Genomic DNA, 22,444 nt, shown 5'->3' with positions numbered 1-22,444 from the left:
GTTGTCAGTTTGAATTGTAAAAGTTTGAACTTTTGGGGACATGCATTTCTTGGCGATTAACCATGCATCTAAACCTCATGACTCTGCATCTAACTCAAAAATGCTTGCTTTCCTCTGTCAAAATAGCATTTAGAGACTAAAGGTTGGTCCACACTTTCTTATCTGAGATTGGATGATGACCTCCTCTCGTCCTGCAGACCATCAAGCCTTCGGACATCGCCACTGTGCGCACGTTGGGCCGACCCCCTCACCTCATCATGAGGATCATGGATTGTGTGCTGCTCCTGTTTCAAAGGAAAGTCAATGCAGTGAAAATTGACCTGGAAAAAAGCTGTACAATTCCATCCTGGCAAGAATCTTTAAAACTCATGACTGCAGGAAACTTCTTACAGAACTTACAGGTTGGTAGTTCAGGAACGATGGGCTGAAAGGGGACTCAGACTTCATTAGAGTGTCTGAGTCTTTTAGTAGAATAAGTTTCAGAAAAGAATTTGCTGTGCATACATATTTTTACTTATCCAGTTTTTTGCCATCTTTATTGAGGTATAATGACATATAAAAATTCTCTATATTGGGTTGCCTGGGTGACTCAGTTGGTTAAGTGTCCGACTCTTGATTTCGGCTCAAGTCATGATCTCAGGGTTGTGGAGCCTGCTTGGGAGGCTCCCCCCCTCTCTCCCCCCTCTCCCTCTGCCCCTCTCTCCCCACCCCGCTCACTCATGTGCTCTCTCTCTCTCAAAAAAACTTCTCTATATTAAGGTGTACAACTTGATATTTAGAGATATGTATACACTGTGAAATCATTGCCCCAGTCAAGCTAAAGTATCCATGACTTCACGGTTGCCATTTTATTTTGTGGTGAGAACACTTAGAAAATTTGGAGTATACAATGTTGTTAACTGTATTCATATTGCTGTGCACGAGGTCTTAGGACTTATTCTTCTTGCAACTTGATACTTTGTACCCCTTGACCAACATCTTCCCATTTCCCTTCCCCTTATCCCTGGCAACCACCATTCTGCTCTCTGCTTCTAGGAGTTTGACTATTTTAGATTCTATATATAAGTGAGACATGCAGGATTTGCCTTTCTGTGTCTGGATTATTTCATTTTGCATAATGTCCTCCACAAATGGCAGGATTTCCTTCTTTTTCAAGCCTTGATAATATTCTACATACATATATTGAACACATATTTAAGTATTTTTTCAGAATAGAATTTTCTCTTTCAAAAACAAGACATTAGAGCTTTAAAAACAAGCATTAGAGCCTTTCCTGACAGATTTTAGGCTTTTAAGGCATCATCAGTGACATGTTTAAATAAAAATTTAAAAAATTATATTAAGAAAGCAATACATATGTGAATATATTGTATGCTATGAATACAAATATATGTATATTTATATTTTACAAGTCTCGATAGTAATTTTTTGAGTAATTTGATGTAGAACTTACATATGATAAAATCTACAAATTTTAAGTGCACAGATTAATGAATATTTACATAAGTATATACCTGTTAATAAACACAGAAATCAAGATTTGTATTTCTAGACCCCGGATATCTCTCTGGTATCCCAAACCAGTCAGTAACTTCCTCTAAGATAACCATTATTCTGATCTTTATCCTGATAATTAATTTTGTTCATTTTGAAATTTATAGATATGAAATCATGTCATGTGACTTCTTTTGTTTTGGTCTCTTTTATTCAACAAGGCTTTGAGGTTCATTCTTATTTTGCAAGGGTAGTATTTCATTCTTTTTTCATTGCTGTATAGCTGTTCAGTATGTGAAGTGGTCGTATGTGGTAAATATTTAAAACAACTGGTTCTCAGGGGAGAAAAAAGAAAAAAAAAGAACAAAAAGTCTAATTTGTAGTGTTTGCCAATTTCCATGGTGTAAATATCCCCACAATGGCCAATTTCAAGCTACCAAAATGATCTTGTTGAATATAGAGCTGGGGAGAGGTGCCTAGTAGAATAGTAGGAATGTACCCCCACGTGGGTACAATAGATATAAACGACCTCAAAACATAGGTAGTAAAATGTAGTAAAATAATATAAAGTGATTACTTTTCCTATGCGTTATTTTTATTTTAAATGAAATTTAAATTGTAAGTTTATATAATTTAATTATTAATAATGGTTCTATTTAATAAGAAGTTTGCAAAATTCCTGCAAATTTAGCAATGGTTCCTCATGAGCGTGTATGAACCAGCACAGTGTGAAATGCTATCATATGTTTCAATTTATTTGTCCATTGTACTGTTGGTGGATTTTTGGGTTGTTACTAGTTTTTGGCTATTATAAATAAAGCTAAAACTACTATGAATATTGGTCTATAGGTAATTTGGTGGGTGTATTTGCATTTCAATTGGTTCTGTACTCAGGAATGGAATTTCTGGGTCTTAGGTTATGCATTTTCTTAATAGATGTAAGTTTGTTTGTTTTTTTGATTGAAGTATAGTTGACACACAATGTTACGTTAATTTCAGGTGTGCAGGGCGCCTGGGTGGCTCAGTTGGTTAAGCAACTGCCTTCGGCTCAGGTCATGATCCTGGAGTCCCGGGATCGAGTCCCGCATCGGACTCCCTGCTCAGCGGGGAGTCTGCTTCTCCCTCTGATCCTCCCCCTCTCATGCTCTCTGTCTCCCATTCTCTCTCTCAGATAAATAAATAAAAAATCTTTAAAAAAAAAAAAAAAAAAAAAAAAAATTTCAGGTGTGCAACATAGTGATTGGACAACTCTGTATATTGTGCTGTGCTCACCACAGGTGTAGCTACCATCCGTATACACTTAAAGCCCTTCATAGGTAGCGCCAAAGAGTTTTCAAAAAAAATAGCGTATCAGTTTACGTATCTGCCAGCAGTATATAAGTTGTTCTACATCTTTTTAAAAAAATTTTTATTTAAATTCAATTTAGTTAAAATATAGTGTATTATTAATTTCAGGGGTAGAAGTTAATGATTCATCAGTTGCATATAACACCCAGTGCTCATCACATCACGTGCCCTCCTTAATGCCCATCCCCCAGTTACCTCATCCCCCCACCCACTCCCCTCCAGCAACCGTCAGTTTGTTTCCTAGAGTTAGGAGTCTCTTATGGTTTGCCTCCCTCTGTGTTTTCATCTTACTTTATTTTTCCTTCCCTTCCCTTATGTTCATGTGTTTTGTTCTTAAATTCCACATATGAGTGAAATCATATGGTATTTGTCTTTCTCTGATTGACTTATTTCGCTTAGCATAATACCCTCTAGTTCCATCCACGTCATTGCAAATGGCAAGATTTCATTCTTTCTGATGGCTGAGTAGTATGCCATTGTGTATATGTACCACATTTTCTTTATCCATTCATCTGTTGATGGACATCTGGGCTCTTTCCATATTGGAAAGATGGACATTGCTGCTATAAACATTGGGATGCAGGTGCCCCTTCGAATCACTATTTTTGTATCCTTTGGATAAATACCTAGTAGTGAAATTGCTGGGTCATAGGGTAGCTCTATTCTTTTTTTTTTTTTTTTTTAAAGATTTTATTTATTTATTTGACAGAGAGAGACACAGCGAGAGAGGGAACACAAGCAGGGGGAGTGGGAGAGGGAGAAGCAGGCTTCCCTCCAAGCGGGGAGCCCGATGCGGGGCTTGATCCCAGGACTCTGAGATCATGACCTGAGCCGAAGGCAGACGCTTAACGACTGAGCCACCCAGGTGCCCCTAGGGTAGCTCTATTCTTAACATCTTGAGGAACCTCCATACTGTTTTCCAGAGTGGCTGCACCAGTTTGCATTCCCACCAACAGTGTAAGAGGGTTTCCCCTTTCTCCGCATCCTCACCAACATCTGTTGTTTCCTGAGTTATTCATTTTAGCCATTCTAAGTTGTTCTACATCTTAACTATTTTCTGGTTTTCTCTATTCTGATGGGTTTATAGTGGTGTCTTATTATTGTGGGTTTAGTTTGCATTTCCCTGGTAAATAATGATGCTGAGAATCTTTCATCAGTTTATGAGCCTCTTGGGAATTCTTTTGTTAAATGCCTGTTTAGGGCTCTTGTCCATTAAAGTTTTTTATTAATGGGTAGAATTTCTTTCTATAAAACATGAGTAATTCGCAAATATCTTCTTCCACTTTCTGCCTTAGTTGTTCATTCCATTAAATCTGTCCTTTGATCCACAGACATTCTTAAGTTTAATGTAGTCCAATTTATCACTGTTTTCCTTAATCGTGCTTTCTGGGTTCTGTTTGGGAAATCTTTGCTCCTCTGCCTCTAAGGCAGAAAAAATGCTTCTGTATTTTCTTCTAGAAGTTTTATTGTTTTATCTTTCATATTTGGATCTTGACACAACTACCTGGGAATACCCAAGTCACGTCTATGTCCCAAGCAATGACCTTAGCACTGCCTATCGCTCCGTTTTCAATGCCACGTTGCCAGGTGGCTGGAGCATCTTGTGAGCCACCTTACAGCAGCTGCAGCAGTGGGCAGCTTATGAAACCGGGGGCCGTGCAGACCTGCCCCAGATAATTAAAATTAAAATATGGGACTCTCTGACGTCAGTGCCACCAAGAAGGAATAACAGGCTGCTTGAGTGGAGGGGAGGTTAACTCTGATGGGTGCGTGTGGCGATGGAGGAGACTTAAGCAGTTTTAACAGCAAAGTGTGACAGAGGAATTGGACCTCACAGAGCATCCTGGTGGGTGACTCAAGGTTCCTGTCCTATGTGACTGGTGGCAGGGCCCCTGCTCTTGGAAGCTCCCTTGCCACTTGCCTTTTGTCACCACTGCCCTTCCATGGCTCCCAAATATTCTTCTGGCTTTTCTTCTGGCTTCACTGTTTCTCAAAGGTCATAAAAGAAACTTGTGGTGGAAGATGTCTAAATGAGAGTGTGGGTTCCATCCTATCTCATGTATGTTCTGTGAAAGCTGTTATGTAGGCACTGCATTCCTTTCTACTTGGAGAAGATCTAATCATCTTTGAGAGGATCAAACACCTCTTGAGGAAGGTCCAGGTTTGTTGGTTGGCCAGTCTTCTCTTGACGTAAGAGAGCATTCATAATCCACTTTTTCAATTTTATATCCTTTCAGAAGATAACAGTTCTCTCACATTCTGGATAATTTTATGATTAAAAATTAATTCATTGCCCTCAAGACCTAATGTCCAGGTTGTTAACTTTGAATTTCAGATGAATTTAATAGAACCTCTCCTTGAATGTACGAAGCATTTAGTTGCTGCTAAATGCTAAATAGATTTTGTCCTTAGGCTGAGTATACCTGAGTGTATTTGTTTTCCATTATTGATTTTATGGGCTTACAATTCACCTATTTAGGATTAATGACATGAGAATGTTACCACTTTGGAAATTTTAGTAACCATATTAGTATTCATCACCTAAATAATTTACTCTTTCCCTGGATCCCAGAACATTTATTGAGGGTTGGTATCTCTTGTTCACAGAAGCTAAAGTATGCTCTGACTTCTTTGCTGTCACTGCTTACTCTGTTTTTGCTTTCAGGACTTTGGCCCAATATCCTGAGATATCAACAAAGTGTGATGTCATTCATCCATTCTTGGTTGTTCAATAATACCAGTGGCATTGTAAGCATGATGTATGACTTCATGGAAAGAAGTATTTTGACTTCATTTTACTCTTTTTCTTTCATAGCAATTCCCAAAAGACACAATCAATGAAGAAGTGATAGAATTTTTGAATCCTTACTTTGAAATGACAGACTACAACATTGAAACTGCTAAACGCGTATGTGGGAATGTAGCTGGCCTTTGTTCCTGGACCAAAGCCATGGCTTCCTTCTTTTCTATCAACAGAGAAGTGTTGCCTCTGAAGGTGAGCCTCCTAGGTAAAACCACATGATATGTGCCTGTAAGAGCCCTTGAGGTCACCTGGCCTTGTCTTTTCAGATAGCACAGGAACCTTTGGCCTCTGGTGTGGTTGTATTCAAGTCCATGGGGAGAGCAAGCAACAGAAAGGCCGAGCACAGGATGTTTCTCTTCTCTGTAATAACCACTCCAGTCAGAGTTGTGCAAGCCTTTAAGCATGAACTCTCTGCAAGCATGCCAAGTCCACTGTGGGCTGTTGGGTATTTTTCCTCCACAGCATCAAAGAAACACAGAAAACTATAGCATAGAATCCCCTGGTAATGTCCAAGATCTCCTGCCCAGGAATCTTATGTCTGAGGCAGGATAAGTACACAGTTGGTGGCTGGTCTTGGTTGTAAGGTATGACGTCGTACTCCCGCTCTTCTCCTTTGTCCCTCAGGAAAGAAACTGAATGTCATCTGTTCTTTAATGTAATTGGAGAGTATGCCTGTTTCCCTTTGATTAATTGCTTTTCTAGGCTTCAGATGCACATACACATCCCCATCAGTGACAGTCTTCAGCAGATGGGGAGGCAAATACATGCTTTGAAAATGGAATACCGATGTCTCAAAAATCGCATGTGTGGCCTGGTTGATTATTTTGCTTTTGTATGAGTCTGATCTCTCTCAACCATCAAATGAAATCCACTTATGCTTATAAACTACTCGAGGAACTTAATAATCATGATAAAAATAATCGAGAGTGGAAAGAAGATAGGGATCAAGTTGCAAGTCCCATTTTATTTTCTAACTGTTACCATACCAGGGTCATTTATTCAGTGGCTGAAGCCCCTTGGGGTCTTAAAGCAACTTGAAAGAACAAAGACTCATTTGGTTTAGGGAATTTTAGAGCAAATGATTGATGCCATGCTGTCGATGTTATGAATTTTGGGACCATTGAAGACTTCCAGCATAGCTCCAAAATGGGCATTCTGATATTGGCTGAATTATACCCACCTTATCAAATGAAAAATACAGGGCATCCTTTGCAGATTTTTCCAGTGAGTAAGCATACAGTGTTTTTAAGGGAATGGCAGTTGAATTCATGTTGCTTTTATTTTGTTGTAATTATTTTAAATAAAATGAGCTGCAATCAGTACCAAATAATGGCCATTCTGAACAAGGCTTACATGAGAACAAGGAAATCCCTTGCCCTGTTCCAGGACATTTTAGCCTCCACCTAGTCTTATGACAATCTAGGTGCTGTGGTAGGAAGTGAAGGGAACTCCGTCAGAAGGGGGAATGTTTTACTTGTGCCTAGAACCTCTGCTTTTCTTTCTGAGAAGTCAGTCTTGGAAGTGGCCTCCTAAGGTCTGATGAGCACCCAGCTCCTGGGAGCCTGACGTGCGTCAGGGCTGTGTCAGGGCCTTCTGAATGTTCTGTCATGAAAATAAGTGCCGTTAGAGAGAGCCTACACAGTCACTGCTTAAGGAGAAGGCAACGATGGCGGGAGTGCAGGTTATCACTGGGCAACTCTGCTCATGTGTGAAGCATCACTGACTGAGGCCTATAATTTCACGCGTTCCTGGGGGGGCTTCCCTGGCAAGCTCCTGCCTCTGAGTGAGGACAGATTAAGGACACTCTTTACACTCCAGCTGGAACCTCCTCAACACTAAGCAGTGACGAGGACCCTGAAGGGCTCCTCTTCGTCTGGCAATCCCTCTCAAGGGGCCAAGTGATGTCTAGTAGTGAATAAACTTAAATACCAACTAATGCCAATTTAGGCTCCATTCACGTTAATTATAATGCGATTTCTCATTGAAAACCATGAAAACCAGTAAATATCAGTCCACATAAACAGGACGTTTATAACAGTAGAGTCTTAAATACTAAACTCGGACAACAACATCTATTATTTATTGAATTCTTGTTGTATGCCAGGCACCAGCCGTGGGTGTTTACGTATGTTATCTTATTTAATCCTCTCGCACACACACATCCTAGGAGGTAGATTTTCAACATCTTCATGGATAAACTGAAACTTCCAGAGTGTAAGTGGTCTGCATGGAGTCCCTCAGCTCCCGAGGTGAGCCGCTGGACTTGAAGGATTCTGTGCCTTTTGGTTGGCAACTTTCAAGTGCTTCATTAAAAATGTTTTCAATTTATTTTTTCTGATTAAATTCTAAAAAATACCCAAAATATCTGGGGCTTTGACATTAGTGTGTTGCTTTAGTGAGTTGTTGGGCATTGTTACCTTGTTTTTCTTTTATGTTTAAGCCACAGCGACAGGTGCAGTTTACAGCAGACCTGAGAAGATAATGTCCCAAGAGTTAGATCCTTTTTAAAGTGTAGCTGTTAAGCCACACTTTTGCCTGTCATTGGTCCTAGTAACTTATGGAACTTTGGCTTTCCCTTAAAGAATTATTCTGCCAAAATTTGAGAGCCTGAGGTTGTCAGACAGGAAAATAATTTATTTCAGAAAATTTTTTTCAAGATAATCTTTTCTTCTGAAAAACTCCAGAGAGAATGTGGCCCTAATAGTGAATTATCCCAATTAAAGTCAATTTTAACATTTTAGAGACTTAAAAAGGAAAAACTTGATTCCAAAAAATTGTTTAAAGCATCTAAATTCCTGTAAGCATGGACTGTTTTCTACATCTCATCTTTTGCTAATATTGCTTTTGAATATGTCTTTTGAGTCAAATTTAGTAGCTTCCTTAAAAACAATATTTTTAATTAGTCACAGCTCAAGGTATCACTTCTTTTATGGGAGGAAAACAATATATGAAGACTACAGGAACAACATCAAGATCACCACGACTCACAAAATCTCTATTTATTCAGTGAATAATTAGGTTCCATTTTTTATCTTGTTTTAACATCCTTATCAATAGTGATGAGTCTTACCAGGCAGAAGGTTCTCAATATTCAGTTTTTTCTTCTTCTACAATAATATTACAGTGTTCTGTAATGTACCTATGCATTTAATACTGCAATGCTCTGATCTAAGGACCGGCAAACTCCGGCCCACAGGCCAAATCTAGCTCACAACCTCTATGGGTACGGCTTGTGAAATAAGAAGAGTTTTTACATTTTTTAAATGGTTTTTAAATAAGTGCAGAACAGTAGCCTTGATTTTGCCCCTTGGCCCAAAACATCTAAACTCTTTATTATCTGGCACTTATGGAAAAAACGTGCTGACTTCGAATGAATTATAATTTTCTGCTTATAAACATTTATATCAAGTCCACACTAAGATTTGGTCCTGACTTAATGCAACTTGAAAAGACTCTAGGGGTAGAGCAGAGAACAGGTATGAGCATTGCTGAGATCTCAGATGAGAGGCTGGCTGTTTGGTTGGCTGTGCGTCATTCATCATCTGCCTCGGGTATGTCCTTTGCAGGCCAACTTGGTGGTGCAGGAGAATCGTTACATCTTGGCCATGCAGGATCTGCAGAAGGCCCAGGCTGAGCTGGATGACAAGCAAGCAGAGCTCGACGTGGTGCAGGCTGAGTATGAACAGGCCATGACCGAAAAGCAGGTAACTCCTCGGCATGGGAAGGCCCGTCATACACCAACATGGCTATTGTAAACCCTTCCTTTGCTCCTTTCTCTCTCCAAGGGTTTGGTTCCCAGCAGGGATGGATTTAATGTATATATAGTACATAAACCACACATCATCCCTCACTAAGCCCTGGAGTTTGTTTCTAACACCAGGGACGTTGGTGAGAGGTCAGGATGGTCAGCCAAGATAGAAGTCAGGTCTGGAACGTAAACATCCTGAGTCTCCTTATGGATGGTGATGAAAACAGCCCCTGTGGAACACTTTCTGTTATGTTTTTCAAATCACGTCTTCCCACTTTATCTCATTTTAATCTTTGAAATAATCTTGCAAGGTAAGCAAGGTGGATATTTTTTGTTGTCATTTTGGAGAAAGGAGCTGAGGTCCAGAGGACGGCTCCTGGTCATAGGGCTGGATAGTCTGAACTAGACCTTGGCCTTCTGGTGTCCACTTCAGGCCTCTCTGCTGGACCAGTGTGACTGGCCACGTGGTTGCATCTGATGACAATGACCATCTATGGTCTTCTCAACCTAGTCTGCAAGCTAGCAGCTATAGAACCTTTCAGAATCTGGGTTCATACGTTTCTGATCCACTGGGCAGTAAGTTCTTTATCTTATTTATACTAATTCCAGCTCCACAGGGGCTTCTTTCCTTCTGGAAATTCGGGCAGCTTTAACACACACCTAATGTAGCTTAAGTTTCAGAACTTCTCATGCGCACAGGCTCCTAGGTGCTGGGATTCCTGGGGGTTGTAGGGTGTTTTAGGGGGAGGGAGACCAGGTTATGATTGGCAAGTATTTGCATATAAGCGTTCAGATAAAATACCTAGAAATTTCAGAGGAAAGGTACCTGAGTTTCTAAGACACCAAGACTTTGTAGTGTTTTTTTCCCCCTCTCAATCTAAGTACATATTCACTTGGGTGTTTTGTATTTGTGAATCTCTAATGATTTTCTTGAAGTGGACCCCACCCCACAGGTTATGTAAGCTTCTGGCCCCACAAAGTCTGTATCTGCCTCTGGTAAATCCTGTGTTTGGTAAATAAGAGACAGATTCACTCTGTTCTTCCCTGGATGGTTTTACGGAGTTTCGTCCTGCCTGTTCTCAGTCTTCACTGGTCAGGATTGAGATTCCTGCTCTGATAGTCCCGTCTCTTATGGGAGTCCCAACAAGGGAACTTAGATGAACACTTCAGTTTTACTACGTGCAGAATGTGATACTTCCCCTCCTGAAAGCAAAAGGAGAGCCTTTTAGAAATTTTAGAGAAATAATTGTACAACACCTATTTGGGTTTGTTAATTATGCTCTTTGGGATTCACTTATCATCATATAAAGAGAAAATTAGCATTGCAATTCTAAAGAGTCTACTTTAGAAACTGTGGGGAAGGTGTGATCATTAGTTACACGGTGGACACTCACTTCTATTTGGAGGCGCTGCTGAATATACTAGAAATATTTTAGGCCCCATGTTGTTATGTTTCAGTTGTAACATTTTTGAATTAGTTCATTCAGTATGATTTTTGGTTTTGAGATCTCCTGCTTATGGGGACCATACAAGAAGTGCTACTGTAAATGTATGGCGCTGACTTTAAAACTTGTTTCAACAAATATCAAGTTTTTTAAATTAAAAAACACAAAATCTGGCTGTGAGTCCACCTGCCTCCCACATGCTGGAGTGAACCTGACCTTTAGTCATCTTGTGGCTCCTTCCCCCTCCGTGAGCTCCGTGCGAGTCCCGGGGGCTTATGGACTTATGGAAGGTGGGGAGGGGCAGGACCTTGAATCCACAGTTCATCACGGTCGGACCCATAACCTCCTGCCCCAGGTCTGTGCTGTCTGCTGAAGGAGAGTGTGCCCTGCTCCTTTCTGCACAGAGCAGTGCCTTTGTGGGACCCACTTCCCTAGGCCTTCTGAATGGCTAGTTACCCTCTGGGAGCACCCACAGAGGGTGGGCCGGGGCCCCGCCCGAGGAACCCAGGGAAGTCCGCTCACTGCCCTAGCCAGGCTCAGAGGGAAGAGCTGCTTCTGGCTCCTGTACTCTCCAACGTCTGCTCCTCTCCCCTCCTCGCTATTTCCATCCCCTAAAGGAGCATGGGCTCCCAGGAAAAAAAAGCCAGAGGGGGGGCCCTGGCCATTTCCTTATTTGGCCAATTGGGAGTGGGGATGGGGAATTTTGGGAAGACAACTTAATCTTAAAAATATCTTTTACATGAAAAGTTTGTTTCAGAGGTAGGCAGACATAAATGATTTGTAGGATCACACTTCCCAGTTGGCATCTTTCTTCTTGGGGAGAAACAAACAAACAAATAAATATGGGCAATATAGATGTGGTACACCTCAGCTGGGCTTTTAGGTTTCCTACATTAACTCTGCGGGGAAAGGAAAACAGAGTAGAATAGAGTCCCAGAGAACAAACTAGAATAAAGATCTTGCTTTTGAAAAACACTGTATTATGTTATTATTACAAAAGCAACTCATGCTCCTTATGGAAGATACACATAGAGAATCCTGGAAATGAACACTAAAAATATTTGCTCTTTTTCATTTCCTATCTGAACATATTCCTTGATTTACATATATTTAAAAAATATATGTAAAGTATAACATTTGAATATATAACATAATTCAATACATACTGTTTATAAATTGAATTTTTAACTTAGTAAAAATCATGAATATTTTCTTGGTTATAAAAATTTTTATAAGATAATTTTTAATGGCTTCAGAGTAGTCTTATTCACGGGTATACCATAATTCATTTAAATATTTCTCTATTATTAGACATTTAGCATATATAACAATTATATATTATGTGTAACATACACATGTTATAAGTGAACTTCCAATGACTGGTCTTGTAGCTAAATCTTTATCCGTCCCCACTATTATTTCATACACATATGTTTTTACAAGTAGAATTGGCAGTTGCCTTAAGGAGAAAGAGGACCATCTGTTTTTAAGAATGGAGCGTTGAGTGGCAACAGCGTGTGGAAGTCTGGTTCAAGGTCTTTTAGTGATACCCAGAGCACCAGAGAGGGACCTACTGAGTCAGGTGTCACTGGGAAGTGTGAGTGAGCCTCAGAACAGCACAATCTGGGGGCGCCTGGGTGGCTCAGTTGGTTAAGCGACTGCCTTCGGCTCAGTTCATGATCCTGGAGTCCCTGGATTGAGTCCCACATCGGGCTCCCTGCTCAGCAAGGAGCCTGCTTCTCCCTCTGACCCTCTCCCCTTTCATGTGCTCTCTCTCTCTCATTCTCTCTGTCTCAAATAAATAAATAAAATCTTTAAAAAAAAAAAAGAACAGCACAATCTGAAGATAATCTAAAGTTTCACCTCAAGTTAAAGAAGATGTGCACTTAGATCAAGCAGTAATGATGCTAGAACTTTAACAGGAAAAATATTCCTGATTTTCAAGTAGGGATATGTATTGTTTTACCTTTTTTGTGCTATATATTAGTAAGTAGGCTTGTATTTTATCTCTATTTTTCTTCATAGGGAAGTCATGAATGAAGCAAATTTCTATTATCTCTTAGTTATTAACACCTGGGGAGACTCTTACCCATGGGCTCAGGACCCCACGTGAAGGTTTAAGAGCTGGGCTTTGGCTAACACAGGCACACAGGAATTGAATCTTTTTTTTTTTTTTTTTTTAAAGATTTTGTTCATTTATTTGACAGAGAGAGATACACAGCGAGAGAGAGAACACAAGCAGGGGGAGTGGGAGAGGGAGAAGCAGGCTTCCTGCAGAGCAGGGAGCCCGATGTGGGGCTCGATCCCAGGACCCTGGGATCATGACCCGAGCCGAAGGCAGACGCTTAACCATCTGAGCCACCCAGGCGCCACCAGGAATTGAATCTTATGCTTCCTATGGGATAAGTGGCTCACAGGTCTTAGAAGGGCAGATAATATATAATGGTTTAAAATTATATTCTTGAGCCAGAGGCTGTATTTTTCTGAACAAAAGTTTTCTTCTGATTCTGGCCTTTTTTTAGACCTTGCTTGAAGATGCGGAGCGCTGCAGACGAAAGATGCAGACTGCCTCCACTCTGATCAGTGGCTTGGTGGGAGAAAAAGAAAGATGGACAGAACAAAGTAAAGAGTTTGCTGCACAAACAAAAAGACTTGTAGGTATGTAAATTCCTGTATTAATCAGATTATGTGTTGACTCCATTAGGGAGTTAGCAAACTGCAACTTTTATCAGAATACAAACCAACCCTCTAGTACTTCAAATTCCTGTGTGTGTGTGTGTCCAGATATTTCAGAAGGATGAATATTGGTCTGGCATCTATTCAGCCGTTATTCGATGTATTCATGACCTTCAAACCTCTTATCAGGTCACTTTGAATTCTCCTATGAGCTAATGGTTGTATTGATCCAGGTCACTTGGAATGGAGGCTCTGTCTTCTCAGGTTTTGTATCTCTTAAGCTCCAAAATCATACTCTCACATCCAACAAGCGTCAAAATAACCTAGTTGATGACTAACAGGTATTACTTGGTGGACCATTTGGACCCTGTTTAACAACGACCTACTGCTTATTCACCAAGACACAGCAATGTGGTTACAGTTTGGTTTCTGGAAGTTAGTTTAAGAGTGGTTGCCTTTAAAAAATGTTTAGTATCCTGCACGATTACAAGGCTGATTATAAAGTATTTCAGTGGTGTTTTGTTTTCTGTTTTAGGGGATGTATTGTTGGCTACAGCTTTTCTATCTTATTCTGGTCCATTTAACCAAGAGTTTCGCAATCTGCTGCTGTATGACTGGCAGAAGGAGATGACAGCCCGGGAAATCCCATTTGGAGACGGTCTAAATCTCAGTGAGATGTTGATTGATGCTCCCACTATTAGTGAATGGAACCTCCAAGGTCTGCCGAATGATGACCTATCTATTCAGAATGGAATTATTGTCACAAAGGCATCTCGCTATCCTTTGTTAATTGATCCACAAACTCAAGGGAAGATCTGGATTAAAAATAAAGAAAGCCAGAATGAACTCCAGGTAATTTGTGTTTGAGTATATTTATGTGACTGTGAAGTTTTATTGCCCCAGATGAACAAGAGTCCGAGAATCAAGAAATATTTGAAAATAGTAGAGACTGTAATCCTAGATAGAGCAGTAACAGACGCAAGCCTAAACTCTAATATTAAAATCTTTTCTAAAAATTACATTTACATTTGTGTGGATCTCTGCTAATGCCATCTTTCGAAGGTTTCAGATTCTCCTCTGTTAGAGCCTAAATCCCTCCTTGATGAACAGAGCAGGGTGGAGTTTATCACACTAAGTGTGTAGCCCTCTACCAGGACACTTCATGGTTATCCCATTATTATTTGTCACAAAAGTGGTGGTGATGAGAAGACAGGTTGCACTGGGGAATGACAGTTTGCTAAGGAAAAGGATGGAAACAGTTTAAGCTTTCTGTACAATCTCACCAAGTATGAGTTCCAGATAAGGTTCACTAAAAATCTCTGTATTTGTGTCCCGTGACAGAATGCTCAGGCACCCTTTAATGTCCATTCTCTCTGTGTATGGCATTGTGATATTGTCAACAGCAACCTTTGGATCTTGTTTCTAGATCACGTCTCTAAATCACAAGTACTTCAGAAACCATCTGGAGGACAGTCTTTCTCTTGGAAGGCCCTTGCTTATTGAAGATGTTGGGGAGGAACTAGATCCAGCACTGGATAATGTTTTGGAGAGGAACCTCATTAAGACTGGGTCTACCTTTAAGGTAGGTTAAACCTATTGATAATTACATGAGGAACCATTATCACGAGGCCAGGTAAATGTGACATAGATGAAATTTTCTCAATAGGCAACAACTGAAATTTGAGTCAGTGGCAAGAGGCATTTGTTTTTTCTCTTCTACACTTCCTGAGTTGGAATTAAAATTTTCAAGAGCAGTCCTTTTAGAAATATCTACTTCTTTTGTGTGATAGAGTCTGACTCCATTTTGATGGGTTACTGTAGACATCTTTCAAAACCCATTATGACCCTCACCCCTTCTGTCCCAAATCTGGGCAAGCTGATAAGAAAACCTGGGGCTCTCGCCTTTGACATTGGTGGGAAAATCAAACCATGCAATCCTCTGTTCATGCCCTATGTGGGAACCTTTATCCCAGCCCTATCCCTTAATCACCATAAAACCCTAAAACAGCTGCTTTTCCCTACTCTCTCAATCAATTTTTGGGACCTGGTTGGGGGTCTACTTTAATCTCTCCAGAAATCTCATTATGTGAGCAATAAACCTTTCATACCCTTTTGGTGCTTATGTGATGTCATCAGTCTTCATCTCTGAACCAAATTTTGGATGGGTAATCCATCTCACCTCTGTGGTATGATCACACCAATTTTGGTGCTAAATTCTACATTTATGGTATATACTGGCATACATTGAACTTCTTCCCTCCTTCTCTCCCTCCCTTCCTTCCTACCCACCTTCCTTCCTTTCATCCTAGTGGTCTGAAGCCCTCTGAATGCCTAATGACCACTTCTTTTTCAGTATACAAAGATCTCCAGTTATACAATTCTTTAAAGCAATGCTTGATCCTGTGGAGAAAAGGACACAGTAAGGTATATGTCTCTTTTATTACTTTTGACTTTATTTTTATAATAAAGGTGAAAGTTGGTGATAAGGAAGTAGATGTGATGGATGGCTTCAGACTCTACATCACCACCAAACTGCCCAATCCAGCCTACACCCCTGAAATAAGCGCTCGGACCTCTATCATTGACTTCACTGTCACCATGAAAGGTCTGGAAGATCAGTTACTGGGGAGAGTCATCTGCACAGAGAAGCAGGTGAGTGATGTGTGACCACCTCTTTTTTGGCATTGTGTTGTGATTCTTTCATTGATTAAAATAATATGATAAAAGTTGTAATAGGATTGAGGTCCCCCCTTTTATTCCTGTGTTTTTTTCCATTATTAATTCCCAGGTGTCGTGGGTAATTACTAACCGATTACCCTCTATGTTTCATCTGTCTCATAAATCACATATACCCATTGATTTTGTGTAGACTAATGATGTATCTATGAGAATATCAGTCTCATGCTCAGCATCATTATTCTGGTCTTATATTGCTTCATTTTTCTGAAGAGTTTGCATGATCGTGAGTTCTGTTCACCTGTTGACTTTTAGGTTTCTAGGCTACAGCTAGGTTTTTCTTCCATTCAATTCATTATTATGCTTTTGGAATATAAAATTAAAACTCGTGGCTTCAAACCACTATGATTAAAACCAGCTAACAGACAACATTCTCAGTCCTTAATGTTGCCTATGAGAAACCTCTATGTATGTTGTGACAAGACAGGTATTTGTGGATCTGGAGCTTCAGGGAGCACCTTCTGGAGGCTGCTGGCTTAGTTATGTATCTGTTTTCTCTACTTCTATTTGGTGGAATAACTTAATGATCAATAAAAAATAGCCAATAATTTATAAACCTCCTTGTTTTGAGTCAGCATTTTCTCTAGGGAATATGTGAGTCTTAAAGAAGTCTAGAGGATTTTAATAGGACTGCTTTGGTAGAAATGCATGAACTCTAAGAGTTGCTATTGATTTTCTCCTGGGTTCAGTAGCAATGAGGAGTCTAGTTTATTTTATAGCCCCCTTTTACACTGACCTCAAGATTTATTTAGGTTAAAACTATTGGAAAAATCTTTGGAATCTGTCCTTCCCATTATTTTGATTTTTTTTTTTTTTTTTTGTATGTTTCATGCTTGGTCTTCTGAGTCCTTCCATATGTTTATCTCTTGCTTCTTCGCTGCCTCTTCCCCTCTCTCATTTCCTTTTTTATGAATATTCTCTTTTTATTTTTTAGTTTATAGTGCATGAATCATAGAGTCCTATGGTTGAAAGTTGCACTAAAAGCATTAAATCTGACTTTGTAGGTTCATGTAGTTAGTGACCTCAGAATGGCAGGAACTGAGGCCGGAGTTTCTACCACAGACTAGCTACTGAAGTAATAACAGGCTTCAGAATACGTGCTTGTTTATTTTTGGAGTCTGAGTCAAGCTGGTTGAGGAAGCCTAGCACTGCCATATCCTTACTTCAGGAAGGACTGGGATTCTTGATCCACAGCTTGCAGTGTCGAGCAGGGAATCCCTGAGAGTCTTTGGGGCAGCGGCCATTACCCGTACGTTAGGCTCTGCTTTCACCTGTGGCGTTGGCTTTGGGGAGGTAAGGGGTCCTGATGGCAGTTTGAAAAATATCCTTGTCTTTGGTTTTCTCACCTTCAGCTGAGATGAATATTGTTTCCTTGGAAGAAATAATTTGGTCTGACAGATTTTGTTTGCAACAAAACAGCTCCAGCCCTGGAGTTGTAACTGTTAGAAGTTTAAGATGAAGCGAGGAGCACTTTAAGCTCCTTTGAAAAGACATTGAACAGCCTTGAAAAGCCAATATGGATCCCAGGCTGGGCTTTTTCTTACCCCCTGGAAAAGTACCTTGAGTGTCTTGAGAAAATTATTCCTTAACTGTTGTCTCATGATCGGAATCCATTCCAGGCTCAGAGTAGATAATTCTTAGGAAAAGTATGGCCATAAGAACGGGACCCTCACTCTCTTATAATATTAGAGGGTCCTCTTACCCTGAACCACATGATTATACAACATGTAACCTGTATTTTTCTCCTCTAACGCAAGTAGTGAGCTGTTGGACTTAATTTTGAAGGCTTTTCAGAATGTATTTCCTGCAAGCAGCCTTTTCTTTTGTAGCATCTTGTCTTCCCACCACACCCCTGAATTCGCTCATGTTGCTGAATCATCTCAGCCTGGGTGGTGGCAGGTGGGTTTGAGTTGATCTCTGGGGCTTTCTGGAAATTGAGTAACTCATTTGAATAGAGCCTACAGATTCAAAAAGTGTTCCTTTGACTTCTGTGACAATGCCATCTTTCTGACTATGATCTCTTCTTAGGTGAGTATTATGAATACTCCACCAATATAAAATGCTATTGAGCCAAGGGTGGGTATTGGAAGCAGGGAAGACCCCACCAGTGAGAAGCTGGTATTGGAAAGCCTCTAAGGAATTCCCTTACACATCAAGCTGAAACAAAGGGTGGGTTCTCCTACAGTCAGGATGAATTCAACCTTCACTGCTCTGTTGATTCTTCTTGTGAAAGGTGGCTCGGGAAAGGCCATTCTTCTTTGAATCCATAAATCCACCAGCTGTCCAGTGTCTTGGAGATACTGGCAGTGAGGACCCTTGTTATCACATGGGATCCGGTCTCATCAATGCTTGGCTGGCCCCTCAGGTTTGTTTGCTTTCAGAGGCAAATACAAACCCCAGAGCATGGGAATGCAGGGAAGGCAGATTTATGATTTTATATCTTCTCTGTGCTCCAAAGCAGTCATTTTAAATGTGTGAGCTGCTCAAGGTCATATCAAGGCCATATTCAGTTGTCGACCTGATGTACCTGTGAGTAGATGTAGGCAGCCTGCTGTTGTCACCAGAAGGCAAGGTATCAAAACCATTTTAAACAGGCAGCAAACCAGTAGTTCTTCAGCAACTATCCTTTAAAAAAGAACAAAACAAATTTCTTAGGTTCACTCTTACCTTGATCTTAGAGAACAAGACAGAAACTCAAAGACAGCTATATACTATTAGGAGAAAAACACTAATGTAGATTAACAGCTTCTATTGGCCACACAACACAAAGCCTCAGGGGTCACCTTGTTCCAAATCCCAGAGGAGCAAACAGGTGTGTGATTTCCTGTGGAGGTGTAAGCACCCAAACTCGGTGGAACCAACAGGAAAAATAATTTAATGAAGACCCTTAAACAGATGTTGTTATCACCAGCTCACTGGCACAGAGAAAAAATAAATCTAAATTCTATTGTTTAATCTTTCTATTTTAATTACCAGTGTAAGGTGCAGAAGAGAAGGAACCTTTGGGAATGAGAGCCTGGATGATCCCTTAGAACTGAGAACTCTGAAAAGCTCATCTGTTTCCTTTTACTGATTTCAAAGCCATAGTTACAGATGCAGTTTAGGTACATACATAATTTTGGTTGTCATTTGCATCTTTGTTGCGCCACTTAATTTTTGATCACTTAATTAATAAATAATATGTTTCCTGAAATTGTCCTGCATTACCACTGTACTTGTTTACTCACTTTGGGGATACTTTTCATATTTTCACAGTTTATATAAAAAATTTACATGGCAGCCTTAGTAAATAGAATGCATAACACAAATGTTTACCTGTGTGTGTGTGTGTGTGTTGAGATAATCCCTTTGATGGGAAAATGCTTATAGACAAAATGATTTTGATTAATTTTGCTCCTTATTATCAATTTCAAAAAGAACTATCTTCTTATAGATTGGAGGACCTAGAGTCATAGTTCAACAGAACCATGTTTAAATCAGCCATACAAATGAGCATACACCTAAAACCTTATCCCAAAATAGTTTTTTCTGTTTTAAAATCCTGAATGAGAAGCAAGTAGCAGGGTGCTTGTGTGGCTCAGTCGGTTAAGCGTCTGTGTCTGCCTTCCATTCAGGTCGTGATCCCAGGATGCTGGGATCAAGCCCCACGTGGGGCTCCCTGCTCAGTGGGGAGTCAGCTTCTCCCTCTGCTCTTCCCCTCTGCTTGTGCTCCCTCTCTCACAAGTAAATAAATAAAATCTTAAAAAAAAAAAAAGCAAATAGCAGTTCTGTTTTCCTTCAGAATAACTTTATTTTTTCCCTAACTCTTGTCCCATTGTAGTGTTTGGTCATTTACCTGCTATTTAGTACACAGATTGCTTTCATAATTCCAAATTGCTTTAAATTGTACTGTTTACTTTGGGGGATATTATTTTATCAGTTTCAAACTTTGGGGGAAATGTACTTCCTAGCCTCATTTTAGTCCTTTAGGAATATAGGCAGTTACTTTAATTGGCAAATTTACTGGTGTTAACAATGATATTGAATTGACTACAACCATCTCAATAATGTTCAAGCTTTTACTTGCTATTTTTAAAATCAGGAATTGGATAATTTGCCTCTTTGTATACATTATATTAAATGTTTATTTTGTGAATAACAGTTTTCGTAAGTAACATGGGGGTGTGATTTTAGTACTGATTCTATGGTTTTCAAGGGGTGATGAGATTGGAAATGTAGGTTGTAATAAGTCTTGTAAACTGTTGAGAATTTTGGACCTTTCAAAACAGCTGAGGGAGATCCCTGAATACCTAGGAGCAGGAAAGGGGGTGATGACAGAGAAGAGGGTCAGTGGGGAGACCTGTTATGGTTAGAGTAGTCCGTGAGGAATAACTAAAGCCTAAGTCAGGGCTGTGGCTATGGATTTGGAAGACATGGATGGAGGGAAAACTATGGTGCTGGAAGAATCTGTAAGACTTGGTACAGTTTTTGGATTTGACAGCCCATGCTCTCGTCCCAGCAGACATGAGAGCATGCATCCTTAGCCTAAGTGCAAGATTAGAAAGTTCTCTTTTATCCCATTTCAGCCACTTTATTAGGCTTTTGTAATGATATGTGAAATTCTAAAGTATGGTTTATTTTATGTCAACCTATAATTTTATTTTTCAAACTGCTTATTTTCCCAATAGGTATTATAATGCTTTTGAAAAATCCATGCTTAGAATGAATCAAAGAAGGGGAGAAAAGGGGGAGAGACATATTTGGAACAGTTATCATGATCCAGTTACTGTTGTAACTGCTTTACTAGTTATATCCTGACAATCACTCTCTGAGCTGTTTCTATATCCGTCTCACAGATAAGGAAACTGAGGCTCCTAGAGTTATATAACATGACCAACATCATGCAGCTGATAGATCCTAGGGGCTGTGATTCAAGCACATGTCTTCCTGATGTCAAAACTATCATTTGCCCCATGGCTTTATGATCCTTCCCTTACCTGTCTTCTTCAGGTGAGGATTTTTAGACCACTCACCTTTAGGAACTCAGGCACGATAGTGATAGTGTGTGAAATATGGGCATATGGCAATAAAAAATATCTGAATTTTTCCTTTGAACATGATTAATTTATTTCTTAGTGTAACCGTAGTGTAAGTTCTTCTTTTTTTTTTTTATAGTTGCTTATGGAGAGGAATTTTGCAGGTGTCTTAAATGTTACTTTCTGTACTAATTTTTTTTTACATTTTCTCAAATTTGAGATTCTTATCTAGTGAGTAAATGAATGAAAATAACCACGAAGGAAGCTTTTCAAAGACCCAATATAAAGAAGCAAACATGATAAAGGCAGGTTTTGCTGAAGTTGCTTTGTTGCCAAGAATTAAGCAAGTTCTGAGATTTTGCTCAGAGCCTGGTAGGGTTCTACTCATCATAACTGTTGAGTCAATGGTGATTAACTGGCTAGAATATAAAGCAGTGGCCAGTGGCCTTTGTTCTTTGTATTCATGCAGTTTCGTTACTACCACCTTTATTTTAGATCTGTGGTTTTCAGTTACAGGGTAAGAATTTTCTCCCAGCCTCTGGGCTTTGTGCTGTCTTTGGCTTGCTCTGTGTGATGGCCATGCCCTCCTTCCCCACCCTTTCCAGTCCCATCTTTTTTTACTTCTGTCCCATGGACTCCTCTCTCCAAACCACCATGAGGAAGAAGTAGCCAATCAGGACAATAACCTTCCAAAACCATTCTCTCCCCAGCTATCTATAAAGATCCTTCAGGAAAGATCTAGAACTTCCCTTCTCTTGGAGAGAATAGCACCTTTTCAGGCCAAGAACAGTTTCCAGTTTAAAGGTACCTGCAGCAGCCATGTGGATTGTTTGCCTAACTTGTTGGACACTTGCTTTTCAGGGGATTGGATACTATTTCAACCAGCAAGCTGACAATAATCACATTCAGACAACAACGGAGCTCTCATAAACAAGAAACTAAACAGAAGAAAATGTATTTAATCCGAGAGATTGATACGTGTCTTCAAATATATTCCAATATATTTTCAAATATTTTTCACCTTCAGAACAAGCTTACGTATAATCACAAATGTCACTTAAAGTTATTTGACTTTAGGAAATAGATAGATGGTCCAGAGAATATTGGTCGTGTTTTTAGCAAATGTCATGTTATTTGCCACCCATTCTTCTTTCCTCCATTAATTCTCTTCCTCTTCTTA

At 39.9% G+C, this 22,444-nt stretch overlaps 1 protein-coding gene across 1 annotated transcript in view; it reads left to right on the top strand.

The window, feature by feature from the left end:
* The window catches only part of DNAH5 (dynein axonemal heavy chain 5), a 216,419-nt gene that overhangs the window by 154,404 nt on the left and 39,571 nt on the right, over nt 1-22,444 (top strand). Inside the window, exons 59-65 of the mRNA XM_078066500.1 lie at nt 198-401; nt 5,657-5,836; nt 9,211-9,348; nt 13,360-13,495; nt 14,049-14,365; nt 14,940-15,095; nt 15,983-16,165. Coding sequence (XP_077922626.1) covers nt 198-401; nt 5,657-5,836; nt 9,211-9,348; nt 13,360-13,495; nt 14,049-14,365; nt 14,940-15,095; nt 15,983-16,165 — 1,314 coding nt within the window. The remainder of the gene's footprint in view (nt 1-197; nt 402-5,656; nt 5,837-9,210; nt 9,349-13,359; nt 13,496-14,048; nt 14,366-14,939; nt 15,096-15,982; nt 16,166-22,444) is intronic.

This window comes from Halichoerus grypus, chromosome 2 (assembly GCF_964656455.1).
Source record: "Halichoerus grypus chromosome 2, mHalGry1.hap1.1, whole genome shotgun sequence".
In the NCBI taxonomy this organism is placed as follows: domain Eukaryota; kingdom Metazoa; phylum Chordata; class Mammalia; order Carnivora; family Phocidae; genus Halichoerus; species Halichoerus grypus.
Note: the sequence above shows the minus strand (reverse complement) of the source record. Positions and strands in the feature narration are given on the sequence as shown.